The sequence below is a fragment of the Acinonyx jubatus genome, chromosome A2, assembly GCF_027475565.1.
Source record: "Acinonyx jubatus isolate Ajub_Pintada_27869175 chromosome A2, VMU_Ajub_asm_v1.0, whole genome shotgun sequence".
Classification (NCBI taxonomy): domain Eukaryota; kingdom Metazoa; phylum Chordata; class Mammalia; order Carnivora; family Felidae; genus Acinonyx; species Acinonyx jubatus.
This window is the reverse complement of record NC_069383.1, coordinates 11,602,806-11,623,385: the sequence shown is the minus strand read 5'-3', so window position 1 is coordinate 11,623,385 and position 20,580 is coordinate 11,602,806. Positions and strand designations below refer to the sequence as shown.

The window sequence follows — 20,580 nt, the reverse complement described above, 5'->3', positions numbered from 1 at the left end:
GAAGAAATAGAAAATTTGAACAGACCCATAACCAGTAAGGAAATCGAATTAGTAATCAAAAACCTGCCAAAAAACAAGAGTCCAGGGCCAGATGGCTTTCCAGGGGAATTCTACCAAACATTTAAGGAAGAGTTAACACCTATTCTCTTGAAACTGTTCCAAAAAATAGACATGGAAGGAAAACTTCCAAACTCTTTCTATGAAACCTGCATTACCTTGATTCCAAACCCAGACAGAGACCCCACTAAAAAGGAGAACTATAGACCAATTTCCCTGATGAACATGGATGCAAAATCCTCAACAAGATATTAGCCAACTGGATCCAACAATACATTAAAAAATTTTTCACCACGACCAAGCAGGATTTATACCTGGGATGCAAGGCTGGTTCAATATCTGCAAAACAATCAACATGATTCATCACATCAATAAAAGAAAGGACAAGAACCATATAATCCTCTCAATAGATGCAGAGAAAGCATTTGACAAAATACAGCATCCTTTCTTGATAAAAACCTTCAAGAAAGTAGGATAGAAGGAACATACCTCGAGATCATAAAACCCATATATGAACGACCCAACGCTAATATCATTGTCAATGGGGAAAAACTGAGAGCTTTCCCCCAAACGTCAGGAACGAGACAGGGAAGTCCACTCTCGCCACTGTTATTCAACATAGTATTGGAAGTCTTAGCCTCTGCATTCAGACAACACAAAGAAATAAAAGGCATCCAAATCAGCCAGGAGGGGGTCAAACTTTCACTCTCTGCAGATGACATGATACTCTCTATGGAAAACCCAAAAGATTCCACCAAAAAACTGCTAGAACTGATTCATGAATTCAGCAAAGCTGCAGGATATAAAATCAAAGCACAGAAATCAGTTGCATTCCTATACACCAACCATGAAGCAACAGAAAGAGAAATAAAGGAATCAATCCCATTTACAGTTGCACAAAAAACCATAAAATACCTAGGAATAAATCTAACCAGAGAGGTGAAAAATCTATACACTGAAAACTATAGAAAGCTTATGAAAGAAATTGAAGACACAAAGAAATGGAAAAAGATTCCATGCTCCTGGATAGGAAGAACAAATATTGTTAAAATGTCGATACTACCCAAAGCAATCTACATATTCAATGCAATCCCTATCAAAGTAACACCAGCATTCTTCACAGAGCTAGAACAAATAATCCTAAAATTTGTATGGAGCCAGAAAAGACCCCAAATAGCCAAAGCAATCTTGAAAAAGAAAACCAAAGCAGGAGGCATCACAATCCCAGACTTCAAGCTATACTACAAAGCTGTAGTCATCAAGACAGTATGGTACTGGCACAAGAACAGACACTCAGATCAATGGAACAGAATAGAGAACCCAGAAATGGACTCATAAACGTGTGGCCAACTAATCTTTGACAAAGCAGGAAAGAATATCCAATGCAATAAAGACAGTCTCTTCAGCAAGTGGTGCTGGGAAAACTGGACAATGACATGCAGAAGAATGAACCTGGACCACTTTCTTATACCATACATAAAAATAAACTCAAAATGGATGAAAGACCTAAATGTAAGACAGGAAGCCATCAAAATCCTCGAGGAGAAAGCAGGCAAAACCCTCTTTGATCTTGGCCACAGCAACTTCTTACTCAACACATCTCTGGAGGCAAGGGAAACAAAAGCAAAAATGAACTACTGGGACCTCATCAAAATAAAAAGCTTCTGCACAGCTCTTTATCCTCCAAAAGAGGATCTCTTTTGCATTGTTGGTGGGAATGCAAACTGGTGCAGCCACTCTGGAAAACAGTATGGAGGTTCCTCAAAGAACTAAAAATAGAACTACCCTACGACCCAGAAATTGCACTACTAGGCATTTATCCACGGGATGCAGGTGTGCTGTTTCCAAGGGACACATGCACCCCCATGTTTATAGCAACATTATCAGCAATAGCCAAAGAATAGCCAAAGTATGGAAAGAGCCCAAATGTCCATTGATGGATGAATGGATAAAGAGCATGTGGTGTATATATATATATATATATATATACACACACACACACATACATACATACAATGGAGTATTACTCGGGGATCAAAAAGAGTGAAATCTTGCCATTTGCAACTATGTGGATGGAACTGGAGGTATTATGCTAAGTGAAATTAGTCAGAGAAAGACAAAAATCATATGACTTCACTCATATGAGGACTGTAAGAGACAAAACAGATGAACATAAGGGAAGGGAAACAAAAAGAATATAAAAACAGGGAGGGGGACAAAACAGAAGAGACTCATAAATATGGAGAACAAACAGGGTTACTGGAGGGGTTGTGGGAGGGTGGATGGGCTAAATGGGTAAGGGGAATTAAGGAATCTACTCCTGAAATCATTGTTTCACTATATGCTAACTAATTTGGATATAAATTTTAAAAAATAAAAAATAAAAAAAAGATGCCTAATAAAGTGGGTATCAAGGAAGCAGAGGAAATAAACCCAAATTTAAAACTTCAAAAAAAAAAAAAGAATTGAAAGACTAGTTATAACTGACACCACAGAAATACAAAGGATCCTGAAAGACTACTACAATTATATGCTAACAAATTGGAAAACCTAGAAGAAACTGATAATTCCTAGAAACACAACCTTCTAAGACTGAATCAAAAAGAAATAAGCAATCTGAATAGACCAATTACAAGTAATTAAAATTAGTGTTATTAAAAAACCAGCAAACAAAAGTCCAGAACCAGACAGCTTCACAGGTGCATTCTACCAAATATGTAAAAAAGAGTTAATACTTATTCTACTCAAAATATCCCCAAAACATTGAAGTGGGAGGAATGCTTCCAAACTCATTAAGCTCTTTTATATTAGTCTTGGCAATATTTTTTTGTGGATTAATCTCCTCAGGCAAGTGCAATAATAGCAAAAAATTTGTAAAATGGGATTACATCAAACTAAAAAGCTTTTGTACAGAAAGAGAACCCATCAACAAAACAAACAGGCAACCTACTTAATGGGAAAAAATATTTTCAATCATACATCTGATAAGGGTTTAATATCCAAAATATATAAATTTATCCAACTTAATATCAAAAAACAAACAACCCATATAAAAAATGGGCAGAAAATTTGAATGGACATTTTTTCAAAGAAGATAAAAAGATGTCAAATGGGCACATGAAAAGATGTTCAACGTCACTAATCATCAGGGAAATGCAAATCAAAACCACAATAAGATATCACCTCACAATGGTCAGATTGGCTATTATCAAAAAGACAAAAAATAACAAGTGCTGGAAAAGATGTGGAAAAAAAGGAACCCTCATACAACTGTTGGTGGGAATATAAATTGGTGCAGCCACTATGAAAGACAGTATGGAGACTATTAAAAAAATTAAAAATAGAAATATCGTATGACCCAACAATTCCACTTCTGGGTATTTATCCTAAGAAATAAAAATAAATTGAAGAGATATATGCACCCCTATGTCACTGCAGCAGTATTTATAATGGCCAAGATATGGAGGCTACCTACATGTTCATGGATAGATGAATGGATAAAGAAGATATGGTGTATATACTCTATGAGATATTAGTCAACCATAAAAGAGAATGAAATCTTACCATCTGTGACAACATGGATGGAACTAGAGGGTATCGTGCTAGGTGAAATAAGTCAGAGAAAGACAAATACCACGATTTCACTTATATTTGGAATCTAAAAACCATAGCATATGAACAAAACAGAAACAGACTCATACAGGGAACAAACTGATGGTTACCAAAGTGGGGAATGGTTGGGGGGTGGGTAGGTGAAGGGGATTAAGAGGTACAAACTTTCAACATAAAATAACTCATAAAGATGTAATGTTTGGCATAGGGAATAAAATCAACAATAGTATAATAAATTTGATGACAGATGGTAACTGGATCTATTGTGTGGATCATTTCATATTATATAAAAATATTGATTCACTATGATGTATGGTTGAAATGAATTGGATATTGTATGTCAATTACACTTCAATTAAAAAAAAAAAAAACTATAAGAGATTTCAGAGTAACACTTGATCTCCCAAATGGCAATTCCTATACGGAGTCACCATCTTCTTTAAAATGTCATAATCCTGTCTGAATGTTCTGTACATGGTGGAATAAACTATAAAATTTACCACCATGGACAGCCCTATATAAAATAGTAGGAGAAGAGTTGAAGGAGAAGAAAATTAGTTAAAAAATACGAATATACACATGACACACAAAGAAGGAAAGTATGTGGAGATGCTGTATCCTCATTTCTGCATCCAGCTGAAATGTTCGGGACTCTTCACTGTCCACCGCAGGATCCCTGTGCCTTCCCCCTGCCTCCATGCCTTTGCTGTCCCTTCCCCCACCTTCAAGGGCAGCGCACAGGTGACCTCTCTGAATCTGCCTTTCTGCTTCCAGACTCACTGATGGTTCCTCAGCTCAGCTGAGTTAGCTCATAAGCGGTCTTTACTTCTGTTTCTGTGTTCTTCGTGTCAACTTTTATTTAATGCCTCCATGTAGTTTTCAATTCTTTATTGACATTCCTCAAGCATTTGTGACACTGTCCATTTTTTCCAGTAGATTCTTAATGTATGAGAGTTATTTAAACCTTTTACCAAGTACATCTTTAACCAAGTACATCGGATTCTGGTTCTGTTAATTTCTTTGTTCAATGACACTGAACTTTGTCTTGCCTTTTCCTCTTAATTTTCACTGACAACTGAACATTTTGCATGCAGGATAATAAACTAAGATAAATAGCATTATGTGTTGGAATGGGCACATCTCTTCTGACTGACCTGGGTCTTGTTTGCTGAGGAGAGTGTGGCAATCAGTACAGTCATGGGTTGAGCTGGGTTTGAGTTCTGTATTTGTCCCCATCTACCAGCAAATTAACGTTCTCTCTCTCTTGTGCTGAGGGTGGGGTGTTCAGGGGTTGGAGGGCTTTCCCTGGTGTCGTGAGCCACCCTGAGTTTTAGGCTCTGGCCGTAAGGCTGCATGTGGACAGTGTGTTGGTCCGCAGGTTTCCCCTATGCCCTGGTAACAGCTGTGACTTGTTCCTCAGTTCCTGCTGGCCTGGTGATGGAGGGTGAGGCTTTCTTCCCCTTCTCCTGGGTCTTTCTCAGTCTCAGGCACATCCTTTCGTGCTGTGCCTCATGTTGGGGCCTTCTTAGTGGTCTTTCCACCCCTGCAGCCTGGTGAGATGGTTCCCTGTCTGAACAGAGTGGTCTCCTGCCCCAAGGACCCTTGAGAAAGAATGAAAGAATGTTGTTGTTGTTGTTTTTCCCCCTGCTCTGTTCTCTTCCCTCAGTAATGAGTCTTCATCGTCTCTGAGGGAACAGAGTTTGCTGCCCTCCCCCCAGTGGCTCAGGCTTTTGTTCCAAAAGGGAGACGGAGCCTGTGCCCAGGGCCTGCCTTCCGCAGCTGCGCGGCTGTGGTGCCTTCACCAAACCTGGACCATGGAGGAGGCTTTCTCTGGTTTTCTACTCTTCCCTGACATCCTCGCCAGGACTGTTCCAAGTGTGTGGAGAAAATCCCAGGAGCTGGTGGGCCTCTTTTTGCTGTGGCTTCAGCCATTCTGTGCTTCTAGTAATCCACTGCCCGACGTGAGCCCTTTGTGAAAGCAACTCTCCCAGGCTTGTCTTCCTCCCAGGCTCTGGCCCAGGTGAGTGAGACCTCACGTCCTATCTCTGCCTGCATGTGCTGGTCTTTCCTGAGATTTCATGCTGTTGGGTTGCCTGCATCTCAGCTTTCTGATGATTTCAGGACTAGATATGACTCTGCAGTTTACCCTCTTCTTTTAGGATGGAACTGATGTTCTTTCCAGCCTTTTGCAGCCTAGAACTGCAAAACTTTTGAGTTAGAACAACCTGAAAAACTTTATATTATTTCCTTTAAAGGAGACTGTGGTTTTTTAAAATAATAGCAATTTCTTTATTTTAAATTTTTTTTTTTTGAGAGAAAGAGCATGAGCAGGGGTGGGGGGAAGGGCAGAGAGAGAGAGAAGGAGACAGGATCCAAATCCAAAGCAGGCTCTGTGCTGAAAGCAGGGAGTGTGAGGCAGGGCTCGAACTCACAAAGAGTGAGATCATGATCTGAGCTGAAGCCGTGTGCTTAACCGACTGAGCCACCCAGGTACCCTTAGGAGACTGTGTTTTTTGGAGCAGTTTTAGATTCATAGCACAATTGAGCAGGAAGTACAGAGAGTTCCCATGTATTCCCTGTTTCCCTCCTCACTTTGCCCCTAGAAACATCCTGTACAAGAGTGATATATTTTCACTTTTAAAGGCGTGTTTTAAAAGACAAAGTATAAATGGGAGATGGGAGTGATAATTTACAGTTAAGTAAAATTTAAAATGGCAAATTATGATTTTTAAGCCCAGGAATTTAAGTCACATAAACTGCTTCTCTGAAAGCAGCTTACCCAAATTATACGCATAGCGTTTGGAGCAAATAATTTGTTATATTCATGTTTACCTTGCAAACCAAGCCTACACATTGATAGTATATATTATTATGTCTGTCACAAATGCTTCTTGAAAGAACTATTTCAATTCCTAGGCAGACCCTAGAGATGACCTTCCTGGGCAGAAGAGAGTATTTACTGTTCGTGGAAAAGCAGGAATTGTAGGATGAGTGGGGGCTCACAGGGGAGAGAAGTGGGAAAAATTGAAATTCTGGTTGAATTTGAACCTCTTCTCTCTCAGTTGGTTGAGATGTGGCATTCAGGTCACTGGAGACTATAGGCCAAATACTTGTGAAGTGGGTAATGGTAAAATAAAGTGTTATAATGAAGGATTAATGGGTCGGTGGTTTACAAATAAATTGTTCCAGGCATTCTCAAATTTATTCTATTAGAAACACTTGAAGGACTCATTAAGACACAGTTTGCTGACCTTCCTGCGTAGTTTCTGATTCAGTGAGCCTGGGTCCAATAAAGGCTATCACTTTGAAATGCACTGAATTACTTGGCACTTTGGTACAAATACTAAAACAGTAGTAGTCAGTAGCATTAACAATGGAAAGGGAGGATCCATGCTACACATATTTGGAGTCCAAGTTGGTATAACTTCCTGAGTGATGGAGGTTGAATGACAAAGAAGGCCCTCCAAGTTTGGAGCAGAAGTTACTGAGTGCTCCTTATCAAAGCTTGGAATTTGGGAGTTTCCTTTGTTGTCTACAGATGAGTGGAGAAAAACAGCAGTGATGTGAACGTCTGGGTTCGGTGACTACAGCTCTCCCAACCATGGAATGTTTCCAGCTTTCCTCAAAGTATCCCACCAATTCTGTCAGTTCTGTGGGAGTGCAGAAACTCAGGTGAGGAAAGAGAAGCATCTCTACTTTCCCTTTCTATTGCTTGGATGATCACAGCAGCATTGTCAAAGTCACGGGTGCTGTGGTGTCAGGCGTTAGATGACATGGCAGAATGAGTGGACAAGCGGGATGACACCCACATGGATGAGAAGAGAGGATGCCTGGGAGATAACTCCTGGACGTTAGGGAAGTAGGTGAGGTGGCATGTAGATGCTGAGGGGATGCCTAAGTGGGTGGCTGAGCAGACAAGCAGATAGCTGAGTGAGCATCGAGGGGGGAGGTGTGGACAGTGGGTAAGTGCGTGGATGTGTACATGGTGGTGCTGAGAGGGACTGGGTATTTGACTGGGAGAGGAAGGGACAAAGGATTCGCTGACAGGGAGATTGATTATTAATGACTTTGGATCCCCTTTACTTTTTTTTTTCCTGGAGACCATAAGACTCTATGTTTGTAGATCTTATTTGGAGCATTAAATCTGTTTCTACAGCGCTATTATTTTTGGAACTTGACTAGTACCGTGAGAGATGTACTCGGGTGTGCGTCCCTCCCTGCAAAGCTTGCCACAGGCCCAGGGGGCTCTTCGCACACATGTCAGGGGAATGAGGACAATGCTCCTGTGTTGGAGAAGGAGAAAGGAGGGTATCTTGGAGCCCAAGGGGATAACTGATTTTTTCCTCACCAGGTGTGGTTGCAGACCTAGTCACTGCTCAGTAAAAAGGGGGCATGAGTGCTAAATGTCAGGTTGGGGCTACAGGAGAATATTCTGAACCCTCAGTAAGCTGTCATCTTTGGCTTTTTGGAATGACCTTTGGCTTTAGGGGATTGTTAGAGTTTGAAGAGGATGGAGAAGAACAGGCTTTATGGGGACAAGAAGGGCAGCATGGAGGCCCTGACCTTGAGAAGTGGGAGTGCTGTCAGCCATGGACACTGTAATGAATGAAGCTCCTGAGGGGAGTCTGTCCACCCCATGTTGCTAGTTCAAACACTGCTGCACCTCATTAGCTTTGCATTGGAGCCGATTGTGGGACCCTTGTGAATTTCTAGTAGCTGTTTCCCTCACAATCGAAACTAGTCCCAGGTGAGACCTTAGCCAGGAGCCCGAGGAGTCTGGGACTCTTCATCGGTCTGGCCCATGGCTTTGTTGGAGGGAAGCGTTCTGTAGAAACCAACATAAACTTGGACGAAAGTGGACACGCCTGTGTGTTAGGCACTAATCAACGCTTGAGAGTGCTAACGGAGGCACCAGCAGAGGGTGGGTGTGTGCAGAGGGGTCTAGAGGGGCAGAAGTAGAACAGCTCTGACTTGTTCGGGTCTTTGGATCAGGGATGTGACCCTCGGATGTTCCAATCTTTTCATCGTAAATAGTATGGCAAATGCAGTAAATTGGGCGGGTGCCTGGGTGGCTCAATTGGTCAAGTGTCTGACTCTTGATTTCCGCTCAGGTCATGATCTCATGGTTTTTGGGATCGAGCCATACATCAGGCTCCTTGCTGACAGCCTGGAGCCTGCTTGGGATTCTCTCTCTCCTGCTCTGTCTCTGCCCCTCCCCTGGTCGTGCTCACTCTCTCTTTTTCTCTCTCTCTTTCTGTCTCTCAAAATAAATAAATATACGTTAAACAATTTAGTAAAGTGGCTCTGCCTTCCTGAAGCTATGGGCTCGGATACATTTCTGTTCCAAAGGTTCTTGGTTCTGAACATACATACTGACAGAGAGAGAAAGCGTGTAATGGTGGGGATGCAGAAGAGAATGATTCATATATAGAAACTGAAGATACCAAGGATGAGCTCTGCGTCATATTTGGGGAGGACCTAGGGGAAAAGCCCAGATCTATAAAATGATAGTTATGTCTTACATTCATGAACATGTGGTAGGAGGTTATTACATTTCCAAATAAGATAAATTATTAATAACTACGAAGTCTCTTTCCTCAATCTTCCCAAAGTGTATGTGTATGAAGTAATTTGACTTTCCTTTCAGTGTTAGAAAATGGAAATGTAAGATAGTTAAGTGGATTGTTCCAAGTCCTACAACACTCTGAATGTGAACTGGGACTAGAACTGAGGTCTCCTGACTCTCATTTTTGGGGTTAGTTCCTCTAGATTGGACTGGAGGGATTGTACTGTGGGGACACAGCAGACTGAGGGAATTGTACTGCCATAGACTCCCCCCTGGGGACAAGACCTACAAAGAAGCTGAGCATTTACCGAGTGAAATCATGATAAAATATGTCATCAAGGTGGTTTGAGGATCGCACATATTGGAGAAACTGAGGGTTAATAATTGTTGTTTATGTGAAATTCCAGGTGCCAAATCCAGATGGGAAGTAGAAAACTGTTGCCTTCTGAGGATATAAAACCTTTTTGGGACCCTCCCAAGTGGTCCTTGGGTTTTCTGTTCCAAACACTAAGTTGTTGCAAATATTTCTGCCCATTATGGATGCATTAAATGTACACAATATCTAAGTGTCTAGCCTTAGGTCCGATGAATCTTTCTCTAAATTAAAGTGCTACTTCTATTGATGATTCAAGTATGTAAATGTATGATTTTGGCTTATTTTGACCAGCATGAGACAAAACATGTCTGTAAGTTGTGGGATTTACCTTCATGTGCTTGTTTCTGTGTTCAGGATTTCTGTCACAGCAAAATTGTAGAGAACTCCAATAAAAAGGCAAGTAAGATTAAGACTCAATGGAGTGTTAAAAAAGATGATGCATAAAAAGCTTCCAGAGGAGATAAAGCTTATTTATGACTTTTCCCCCTTTTCGGTGGGGTATTATTGCCGTAATGAATGTGCAATATGGATACCTGGGCTTACCCATAAGCCTCACTGTGTTTCAGATTGTTTTTTTGAGGCTGATTCAATGTTTTGTCCATCCATGCACTCTTTGAATAGGCAATGAATGGTGGGAAGAAATATTGTTCTGAAATATAATTCTGGAAAGAAGTGAGATCCTGAGGAATACTTCTATAGTGTACATATACCTCCTGAGTCTGTTCAAATCAATAATTCACCCTTCCTAATGTACGGGGAGAGGGAGAAGATAATTTACTGAAGCAGCCAGCCAAAAGAACTGGAAAACATTGTTAGTTTTAAATGTTTACACATGACAGGAGGAAGGTAAATTTGGCGATGAATGTTGTAAGCAGAAAAGGTATGTGAAACTTTTCACCCATTTGTGAAACTCTGAATATTTCCATCCTTACAAAATGTAATCAAGTATTTTAGAGGCAATGGAAAATAAGTGCAATTAGAAGTGATTTTAAAATGTGAGCAGCAGCAACTGAAGACCTCTCCGGAAAACCACAAGAAATAATCCTGTCTGTGTGGCACCAGCATAGTAAAAATTCTCTTAGTGCTTGTTAGATTTTCTCAGTGGGCCAGGTTCCTCATTTTTCTTGATGAGTAGTTGTTCATAGTTCTTCAAGGCCTTATCAGTTCTATTAGAGCACGAATCTGGGGAGGACGTAGTAAAAGGCCAATGGGGCACTTTATGTTGAGAAGCCACACATGGTTACAAGGGACGAGGCATAATATCCTTCTTCTCAGGCCTCTTTCAGAGCTGTAGGGAGGTGAACGTGGAAGGAGCTCCCATCTGGGAGGTCGGTCAGATTTTAAATTATGACAGATGAGTTGGAGATGCCTCACTTCCGTGACTCCCAAATGTGTTTACAAATTTTACCAAAAATTACTTCCTGAGAATTTACCAATAGAAATGTATTTAACTTGACTTAAGATCTTGACTTTGCTGACATTCTTTTTAAGATGGGGAGAGGAAAGGGCAGTTTAGAGCATGGACCATTTTATTGGAAGGCAGACCTTGGTGTAGGGAGTTACAGAGATGGCATGAAACTTTTTTGCTTGTAAATGAAGGGAGGCAGCCAAATTTTATCTGCCCCGTGGAGACAAAGACCAATCCTGGTTTTAACACTGGCAAGCATCACTGTCTGAATTGTTCACTGTTCATCTTCTTGCTCAGATGACATATACTTTCAGCCAAAGATGTCACCAGATAGTAGGAGATTGAAACAATAAGAAAAAGGGGAGCCTAGGTGGCTTAGTCGGTTAAGCTTCCGACTTTGGCTCAGGTCATGATCTCACGGTTCATGGGTTGGAGCCCCATGTTGAGCTCTGTGCTGACAGCTCAGAGCCTGGAGCCTGCTTCAGATTCTGTGTCTCCCTGTCTCTCTGCCCCTCCCCCTGTTCACACTCTGTCTCTCTCTCAAAAATAAATAAACATTAAAATTTTTTTTTGAAAAAGATAAGAAAAAGAATTGTGGTTGAATTTAAGGAGGTAGAAGTGGAATAGGATTGAAAAATAACATTTAACTTGTTAGAATTTACATGAAATTTATAACAGAAAAAAATAACCGTTTCCATGGAATCAATGAATAGATTTGATTTTTAAAAAGATCATAATGGTTGACTAAAATTTAACTTTTAAATTAGGTGTGTTGTGTCACATAAAAGGTGTTGTGTGAGAAATTTGTTCACCTGCTCTGTGTCTTTATTTCTTTGTCATGGAGAGAATATTTTAGTCCTGATATTTGTGCAACTAATAATTACTGGATAATGGGAGGAGGCACTTGGAGCTAATTTTAGTGGAGGTCTATAAAGGTAATATTTTAACTGGGAAAATTTGAGGTTGCTGTCTACATTTCACCCTGACTTTTTCTGCAGTGTCAGGGTCATTCATATACCAGTTCACAAAAAGATCAGTTGCTTTATATTTTAAACTTTCCATTTAATGTTTTCCAGATTTAAATATGTCATCAAAAGGAGATGTTACACATAAAAATAACAGATTTCAGGCATTAGTAATGAGATTTTTCATAGAGCATTTCTATGGCATCTTTCATACTAAGTCACATAGCGTGCTCTATTTCTTATGGCCACAGTAGTTACCCTACATCCACCATAATTCATAAAACAGAGGCATGAAGTTCTTCCTTCATGGTGCTCAGGTCCAAGGAGATGAACCAAGGATGAATCAGGTCCAAGGAGATGTCATTCCTCAGTACTATTTCTGAGCAGGCAGCATGGATTACTCATTTGTGAATAGACCATGATACCTCAAAACATAGAATGGTTTGAGATTTGTTGAGAAAATATGTAAAATAGGATTCTGTTGTTTATTGACAGAATATTGTTAATATTCTGGAAAAAAGGTAAAGTATCCAGAGGTAGGACAGATTCTCAGAAGAGAACACAAAACACACTGTGTAGGAGGAAGAACTAAATAGATGTGGCTCTTAACTGTGGTCATTTTGGTTCAATACTGCTTTTGGACATCAGCTGCCTGCCTAACCTTGTACCAAAAGGTTTCCGTTGACTTATTTATGCAGACAAATGGAACAAATATTCCCACATTTCCCCTTTGTTTTTTGACTTAAGTGAAAAGCACACATTTAGGGAGAGCTACAGAGCCTATAAATTAGTTAGATCTGAGAAGACCAAGCTCCGGCCTCTTGACAGGAGTCATGAGATCCAAAGTCCCTCATCCTGCACTGAGTTCATTTTCCTATCCTAGGCCAGGATAGCAACCCAGCTGTATTTAAGTGGAACTGACCCCAAAATAATAAGGTGATGGTAGTAACTGCAGGTCATGTTAATTCAGCATCTGATGAACACTTGTTTCCTCCTGCATTTGACTTTCCAAAGGCTGGTCTGTTTAAGTTTTCTTTGTTTACCATGAGTCCCCAGAAGGACTATATGAATGTGGACAAAAGGTGTATTTGGATATTAATGGTTTTGAAATAAGGCCATGGTCTTTGGAAATGAATAGCAGCCTTGGTGGGTTAAAAATAACCAGCTAACCTATCAGTATTTCAGTATTTCAGTAAGCTATTTCAGTATCACTTAAAATTCTTTTAATGTTTATTTTTGAGAGAGAGAGAGAGAGAGACAGAGTGTGAGCAGGGGAGGGGCAGAGAGGGAGGGAGACACAGAATACGAAGCAGCTCCAGGCTCTGAGCTGTCAGCACAGAGACCGACGTGGGGCTCGAACCCACAGACCATGAGATCATGACCTGAGCTGAAGTCGGACACTCAGTCGACTGAGCTACTCAGGTGCCACTATTTCAGTATTATTTTAATCAGCTTATTTTAATAAAATACTTTGTTGTAAAATACAGAGTATGATGATAAATGCTAGAGATAGTAAAATAAAAGAAATAGAACAGGACCAGATTGAGGATTGTGTGGAAATTCCCCTGTCCAGGAAAAACTTAATTCTGTGGACACGTAGACATCACGATCTGTGCAAGGAAGTGATGGGGAAACATTTGTATCTCCTGAGGGATTTGGAGGGAGTGGGTAGGAGGGTGGAGCTGTAGAGGTGGAGTCAGGAAAATTCACAAGGACGCCCTGTACTCCATGACATGGGTGATGAAGGCAAGTGTCAGTGTGAATGACACTGGGAAGATAGAGGATATGTAATAAAGGAAACAAAGAAAGAGGATTTCTCTCATGGAGTGGGGAGGAGGAGGGAAAAGTCCAGCAAGAATGTGTTTGGGAAGTGGGAGAACCTTTGCTGCACTGACAGAAATGAGGGCGTCAGGAGGAATCCTGTGTAGGGGGAGATGAGTGGAGGCCTTGGTGAGACATTTATAAGATGTGCATTATGCCGTTGGGGAAAGCATCTGGACCTTCCAGAGGGGAGTCCAGGAGATAAACGTAGAACTGAGGCTGAACTGCACACAGTTGATCACAATTATTTTAGTTAGAAATTACAATCCCTTCAGGGGGAAAAAGCAGAACAGTGCAGTTGGTGAGCCCAGAACTGACCAGACTCTCACAGCAGTGGAGTGGGAAAGTTTGGAGAAATCCCCCAAGACTGCAGATGAGAGATAACAGATCAGAGGCAAGTCAGGGCAGGGCGGAAGCACAAGATAGAGTCAAGAGTTTGAAGGAGCAAAATAGTTGACGCTGTTACAAGTTAAACAGCGAAAATCACATGAAAGCCCATGTATTTGGCCACCAGTGGTTTTTAAGAGTATAATTTCTGTGGCTTAGTAAAGGTGAAAACCACATTTTGATGGCTTAAAGGATGAATGTTATGAGGAAATAGTGACAGCAAGTGGATAGCAATCGTTTGGGAACTCTGGATGTGAAAGAGGAAATAATTAGAATAAATAGCAAAGGTTTCTCTCCCCATATTGAGAGGTTGTATGTTTTTTTAAGGAGGGAAAAGTGGTCAATGAGGAGCAAGAGAAACCCCTGGCTGGCAAAGAGAGGGAATAAATGAAGGAATAAGATCTTCTTTGAAAGAGATAGATGAAAGAGATACAGAGTATAAAATCAAAGGTTAGATCCACTATTAAAACCAAATAATGGATACCTGCCCTGATTCAGTCATTAGTATAGGAATATTGGCTCTTCAGCTCCTTTTAGTTGGCCAATATTATCCACATTGTGCCATTGAAGAACCATGAGGCTCCGGGGTATCTGGGTGGCTTGCTTCAGGTCCCAGGAAGCAAAAGAGAATGGATTCGGAGCAGATCACTCATTTGTCACGAGACAAGGACTGTAGTAGAGAGATGTGCAGGGTGGGCGAGAGGAGCAGAGTGAGTCATGGGCTGGCTTGTTCTGCAGGCAGCCTGTAATTGCAATGGTGGGAGGGCAGTGATGTGATGACCATCTGTTCTGTGTCTTTTTCATCCACATGAGCTCTAAGTGTAGGGAAACACCCTATTCACTTTGAAATCCCAGCATCTAGCAGCAATGGCACTTCACAAATGTTTGCCAAATGAATGGAAAAAGAAATGTCTACTTTCTGTTGCAGGTTTGTTCAAATTCAACATTAGTGAACAGATTTTTCTCTTGAGGTTTTAGAATTAAATCTGAAAGTCACCCTTGAGGTACGTAGATGTTGTTTTGGCCTGACCATGATGGAAGGAAAGTAAAGTGAGGGGTGGTGGTGGAAGGATCATCATACAGGAGTTGAAAGGCAGATCAGGGTTAGAGGAAGATGCCAGCAGAGTTTATAAAAATGTATGTGGCTGAACCATGAAAGAGGTGGGCATTTGGAGAACTGCTTATTTTGTTTCGTCCTTTATCAGGTAAGAGTAGAGGCATAGAAAGTCTTGCCTTTCTCCTCTCTCTCACAGACCCTGGCAAGACACTTATGGGTTCTGCTTCTGCCTTCATGTCCTCTTACTGCCCTTATCCTGTACTTTCTCTTATTTTGTATACCACAAGGAAAGGAAAGTTAGGGAATGGACAGACATGGAGTCATAATGAGCATGAATCAATCCTATAAGAAACTTTAAAAAAATTTGAACAGTTTCTGTTTAATGTTCAAAGTTGATATTGTAACATGTAGTTCTACTTAAAGAACCCTTCTGGGATGAAAGAAAACACGAAAGAAGCTCCATTCCAGCATACATCTATGTATATTTGTGCATATATGCTACTCTACCCTGGTCAAGGATGAACATTTGCTTCCCTTTCGGCCTTGTAAATAGAAAGCCAAATATCCATACTCTCATTTCCTTTATTTTGAGCCCATATGCAGAGGTAGAATCTTAAGAATATCAAGTTAAAAAGAGAAAAACAAAAAGAACAAGATATGATCACAATTACCTTTCCTTTCTGATCTCACTGAAGACTGAAGAGATCAAGGCTATAAAAAAGAACAAAGTGTTCCCAGGTCCTCAGGGTGACCAATGATCCCAAAGCCCTCAGTTCTATTAAAGAATGCCTCCAATTTCATTTATATCTGAGTTTGTGGAGGTTATACATGGGAAAATCCTGTTTGCTATTCTATCTACTCCAAGGCAGAGGCTATGTTACTACTAATATTCAGACTACTATCGAACTACTATTATCAGTACAGTCCATAAAGTACTTTCTCCAAAGTTACCTACATTTCAGCTTGAAAGTACTTGAGGGTTGCATAATATTATCCTTTTTTGTACATAAAATTTTGTTCCTAAGCCACATTAGCAAAGCTGCTAAATAAAACCATATTACAAACCTGGTTTCTCTAGTTCTAGATCTTTCCACAGTCCCTGCTTCTTCCCAAAGAGTGAGTTCCTGCCTCTTGTAATAGATTTATCCATTTTATCATGATGAGCCTAGTTGACATATTTAAGGTAGTGTTTGTAAGTTTTCAACCAGATTTTTTTTTCATTATCATTTTACCTACTACTATCACCTACCAAACTCCCCTCACTCTCAATCTGAGGTAAGTTGGCAAAGATGTGAGCTCCTAAAATTGCAGTGCATTATCTCCAGGATTTAACTGGGTCTTCCTGAGACCGCCTCATGTCCTTTTAAGGTGTTGGGCTGCCTCTGGTACAGAATAGATATATGTTGGAATAAAGCCTATCATCTTGGCCCACAAATGGTCTCAAACATCTGATTAAGGCTAGCCAACTGTATATAAAATGAACTCATAAAAAGTTATTTTTATAATTCTTTGATTCAACCACTTCTCTTGTTTCTGACTCTCTTTGCAGATTAACAATCTTCATATTTTTAAATGGGAACGGGTAACCAGACTTATGTGAGAGAGTTCATACTCCTTGGCCTGTCCAGTGACTGGGACACACGGGTCTCCCTCTTTGTCCTCTTCTTGATCACATACATGGTGACAGTGCTGGGGAACTTTTTCATTGTTCTTCTGATCAGACTGGACAGCCGACTCCACACTCCCATGTACTTCTTTCTCACCAACCTCTCCCTTGTTGATGTCTCTTATGCCACAAGCATCATCCCCCAGATGTTGGTGCATCTTCTAATAGAACATAAAGCAATCCCATTTGTGAGCTGTGCAGCCCAGTTATTTTTCTCCTTGGGCTTGGGTGGGATTGAGTTTGTTCTACTGGCAGTGATGGCCTACGACCGCTATGTGGCTGTGTGCGACCCCCTGCGATACTCGGTCATCATGCATGGAGGGCTCTGTACCAGGTTGGCCATCACATCCTGGGTCAGTGGTTCTCTCAACTCTCTCATGCAGACCATCATCACCTTTCAGCTGCCCATGTGCACAAACAAGTATATTGATCACATATCCTGTGAACTCCTAGCTGTGGTCAGACTGGCCTGTGTGGACACCTCCTCCAATGAGATCGCGATCATGGTTTCTAGCATTGTCTTGCTGATGACACCCTTCTGCCTGGTCCTCTTGTCCTACATCCAGATCATCTCCACCATCCTGAAGATCCAGTCCAGAGAGGGAAGAAAGAAAGCCTTCCACACCTGTGCATCTCACCTCACAGTGGTGGTCTTGTGCTATGGCATGGCCATTTTCACTTACATCCAGCCCCACTCCAGCCCCTCTATTCTTCAGGAGAAGTTGACCTCTCTCTTCTATGCCATTTTGACACCCATGTTGAACCCTATGATTTATAGCGTAAGGAATAAGGAGGTGAAGGGTGCCTGGCAGAAACTACTAGGGCAGTTATCTGGATTAACGTCAAAACTGGCAACTTGATAAATCCTGAGCATTAGCTAGAGAAAAGAGCTTTGCCTGTGTTTTCTCCCACTTAATTCAGATATGGCAGGCATCACCTGCATTGCCCTGGCAACCAGGAAGGAGATGCTGACACATGTACTGGTGATGCTGGGTAGGAGGCTGGAGGTTGGGTTGGGGTGTGGGTTGTGGGTATATTTTTATGTCACAGCAGCATGTTCAGTGGAGCTAAGCACTGTTGTAATAGAACTTCCCACACTCTCTCAGTCTCCTTTCATATGGCCTGAGGGTAATAAGAAGAAAAACATTTATTGTTTTGATTTGTCATATTGTTTGTAATCATGGGCCTAATCATGGATCTTACTTTGGACCACTGGTTCTTATTTATCCAAATTTTGTACAAGGTAATTGTGTTTCTACTGGGAACTAAAACGTTTTCATATTTTAGACTCACTTAACAATAATGTGTGACATATAAAGCCACATCCAGTAACTGTGAGTCACTGTTCTGAGAAGAGAGATGCTCTCAAGGCTGTTAAGATGGCTTTGTGCTGGACCTGCTACATGTGCTCACAGCATCTCGTCTGCCTGATGAAGGTACCTCAGTGGAGGAGCATCAACTGAACGTCTTGTTTCGCTCCACAATCACTATGGAAACATTAGACAGGGGTGGGGGGTTGCCTGGGTGGCTCAGTTGATTAAGAACCCCACTGTTGATTTCAGCTCAGTCATGACCTCATGGTTCGTGGGTTCAAGCCCCGCGAAGAGCCAAGAGCCCTTTGTTCTCTTCCAGCAACTTAGCTTGTTTGGGACCACCTAAAGGGTTTTCCAGATCTTCATTTTTCAGGAAGAAGAAATGTTAAGAACTGGCTTCTCAGATATGTAGAAACAGATGAGTATAGTTTTATATTCCGTGTGTTAAGTTTTTTATCTTTTTCATTTTATAGACTTTTTCCCCCTCAAGATTGTCTTTTCTCAGAAATTTAAATTCTCATTAATTAATATAAGTGAATGCCTTGAGACAACAGACATTCCTCATTAGTAGCTGGCATTCTCAGTATAAGGGAGGAGAGTACTGTTGACTCAGGGGCAAAATAAAATGATGTTCTAAATAATAAGGCCATTAAATAAAACTTTTTTAAAAATTTGGATCCTAAAAAATATCTGAGAATTAAAGTCTTATTCATTATTTAATAACCATAAAAACATCACTGAGGTATTTTGTAAAAAACAAGCAAATCCCTAAATATGTATGCAAATTACAGTTCAAAAAGAATCCAAATAAGATCCGTACGTGGCCATTTTCTACTACGTCTCTGAAGACCCGATTAATCTATAGGTTCACCCTACATTTCCTTTTTTCCCCTTGGAACTATTTGTTGAATAAAACAATGTTGTTTTTCCCAGGTGGATTTCAATGCAGTTTGGATTTTTTTAAGTGTGGTTTTGCTTGTTCCATTGACCTTGTATCTCCTGTTAGATCTGAAGTCTTGATCAGATTTAAATGTATTTCGTTTTCTGGCTAGATTTCTCAGATGGTGGCATGTACTTCTGTCAAGAAGGACGCAGTGTTCAGTTTCTCTTTTCTAGGGTTTACTGCAATTATTACATTGCCTAGCTCAGGGTTTCTCAATAGCAGGGTTTCTTAATGTCTATTGACATTTTGGGCTAGATGGTTATTTCTTGTGGGGACGATTCTGTACATTGTAGGGTATTTTTCAAATTCCTGACCTCTACCCACTAAATGGCCATTGTGCCCCCTCCCCACCTACTTCCAGTTTTGACAACAGAAAAATCTCCAGATATTACCAAATGTCCCTTGGGATGGCTAAATCACCCCTAGTAGAAAACTACTCACCTAGCTTCATTAATTTATTAGGGGTTTCAAGGTGGTGGTATTCTATCATCCCTTTCTCTTTATTATTTGTAATACTTATAGATAGAGACTTCCTCCTCATTACTGTTTTATCTTCCTGAGATCTAGTTGGTAGAAGAAAGGAAGGCAGGATACATTTTTTATTTTTTTCCTTTCTTTACCACTTTTTAAAAATACAACAAGAGATGTTTAAAAAATCATGATGAACTCATCAATGTATACTTATTTGCTGTATTGTTATTTGTTGCAATTATTATCCCTATTGGTGTTCAAATATTCCCATATTTATTGAGTGGGAGTCCTTCCTTTTGGTAACAAATCACAAGTTTTGCAGCTTAAAACAACACAAAATTATTATCTTAGAGTCCTGGAGGTCAGAAGTCTGAAATGGGCTTCACTAGGCCAAAATCTAGATGTCCAGAGGCTGTATCGTTTCTGGAGGGCTAGAGAAGAATCTGACTTCTTGCTTGTCCCATCTTCCTAAGGGAGCTTCCAGTCCTTGGCTCATGCCCCCTTTTTCCACCCTGAAGGTCGGCACAGCACCTTCAAACCTCTCTCCGACTCTGATTGTACTTCTATCCTCACATGTCTTTCTCCTGACTCTGAGCCTTTCTCCTTGCTCCCATACAGATCCTTGTCTGGGATCACACAGATTATCCAGGATGATCTCCCCACTTGAAGATCCTTAATATAAATGCATCTACTGTTTCCTTTTAACATGTAGGGCAGGTTCTGTATATGAATGTGAATGAATAACATTCACAGGTTCAGAAGGACATGGGCATCTTTAGGGGTCATTATTCTGGCTACCAAAGAATCTATTCAAATTGGCTACCTAGTTTTTTCCCCACATGACACTAGTGTCTTCAACAGCTCCCTTATTTCTGGTGTGATACAATTTCACAGGCCCATCTTTTACCTTTCTTGCATTATAATTGGAATTATTTTTC

The 20,580-nt window shown here is 40.7% G+C and overlaps 1 protein-coding gene across 1 annotated transcript; it reads left to right on the top strand.

Annotated features, from left to right (window-relative positions):
- The first annotated feature begins 14,778 nt into the window (after positions 1-14,778).
- Positions 14,779-19,726, top strand: LOC106980751 (olfactory receptor-like protein OLF3). Its single transcript, XM_053217756.1, has one exon. The coding sequence runs from the start codon at positions 16,822-16,824 to the stop codon at positions 17,773-17,775; it is 954 nt and encodes a 317-aa protein (XP_053073731.1). The 5' UTR covers positions 14,779-16,821; the 3' UTR covers positions 17,776-19,726.
- Positions 19,727-20,580: the final 854 nt, after the last annotated feature.

Excerpts from the sequence above, each read along its gene's own strand:
- LOC106980751 (XM_053217756.1), top strand. The coding sequence starts at position 16,822 with ATGGGAACGGGTAACCAGACTTATGTGAGAGAGTTCATACTCCTTGGC.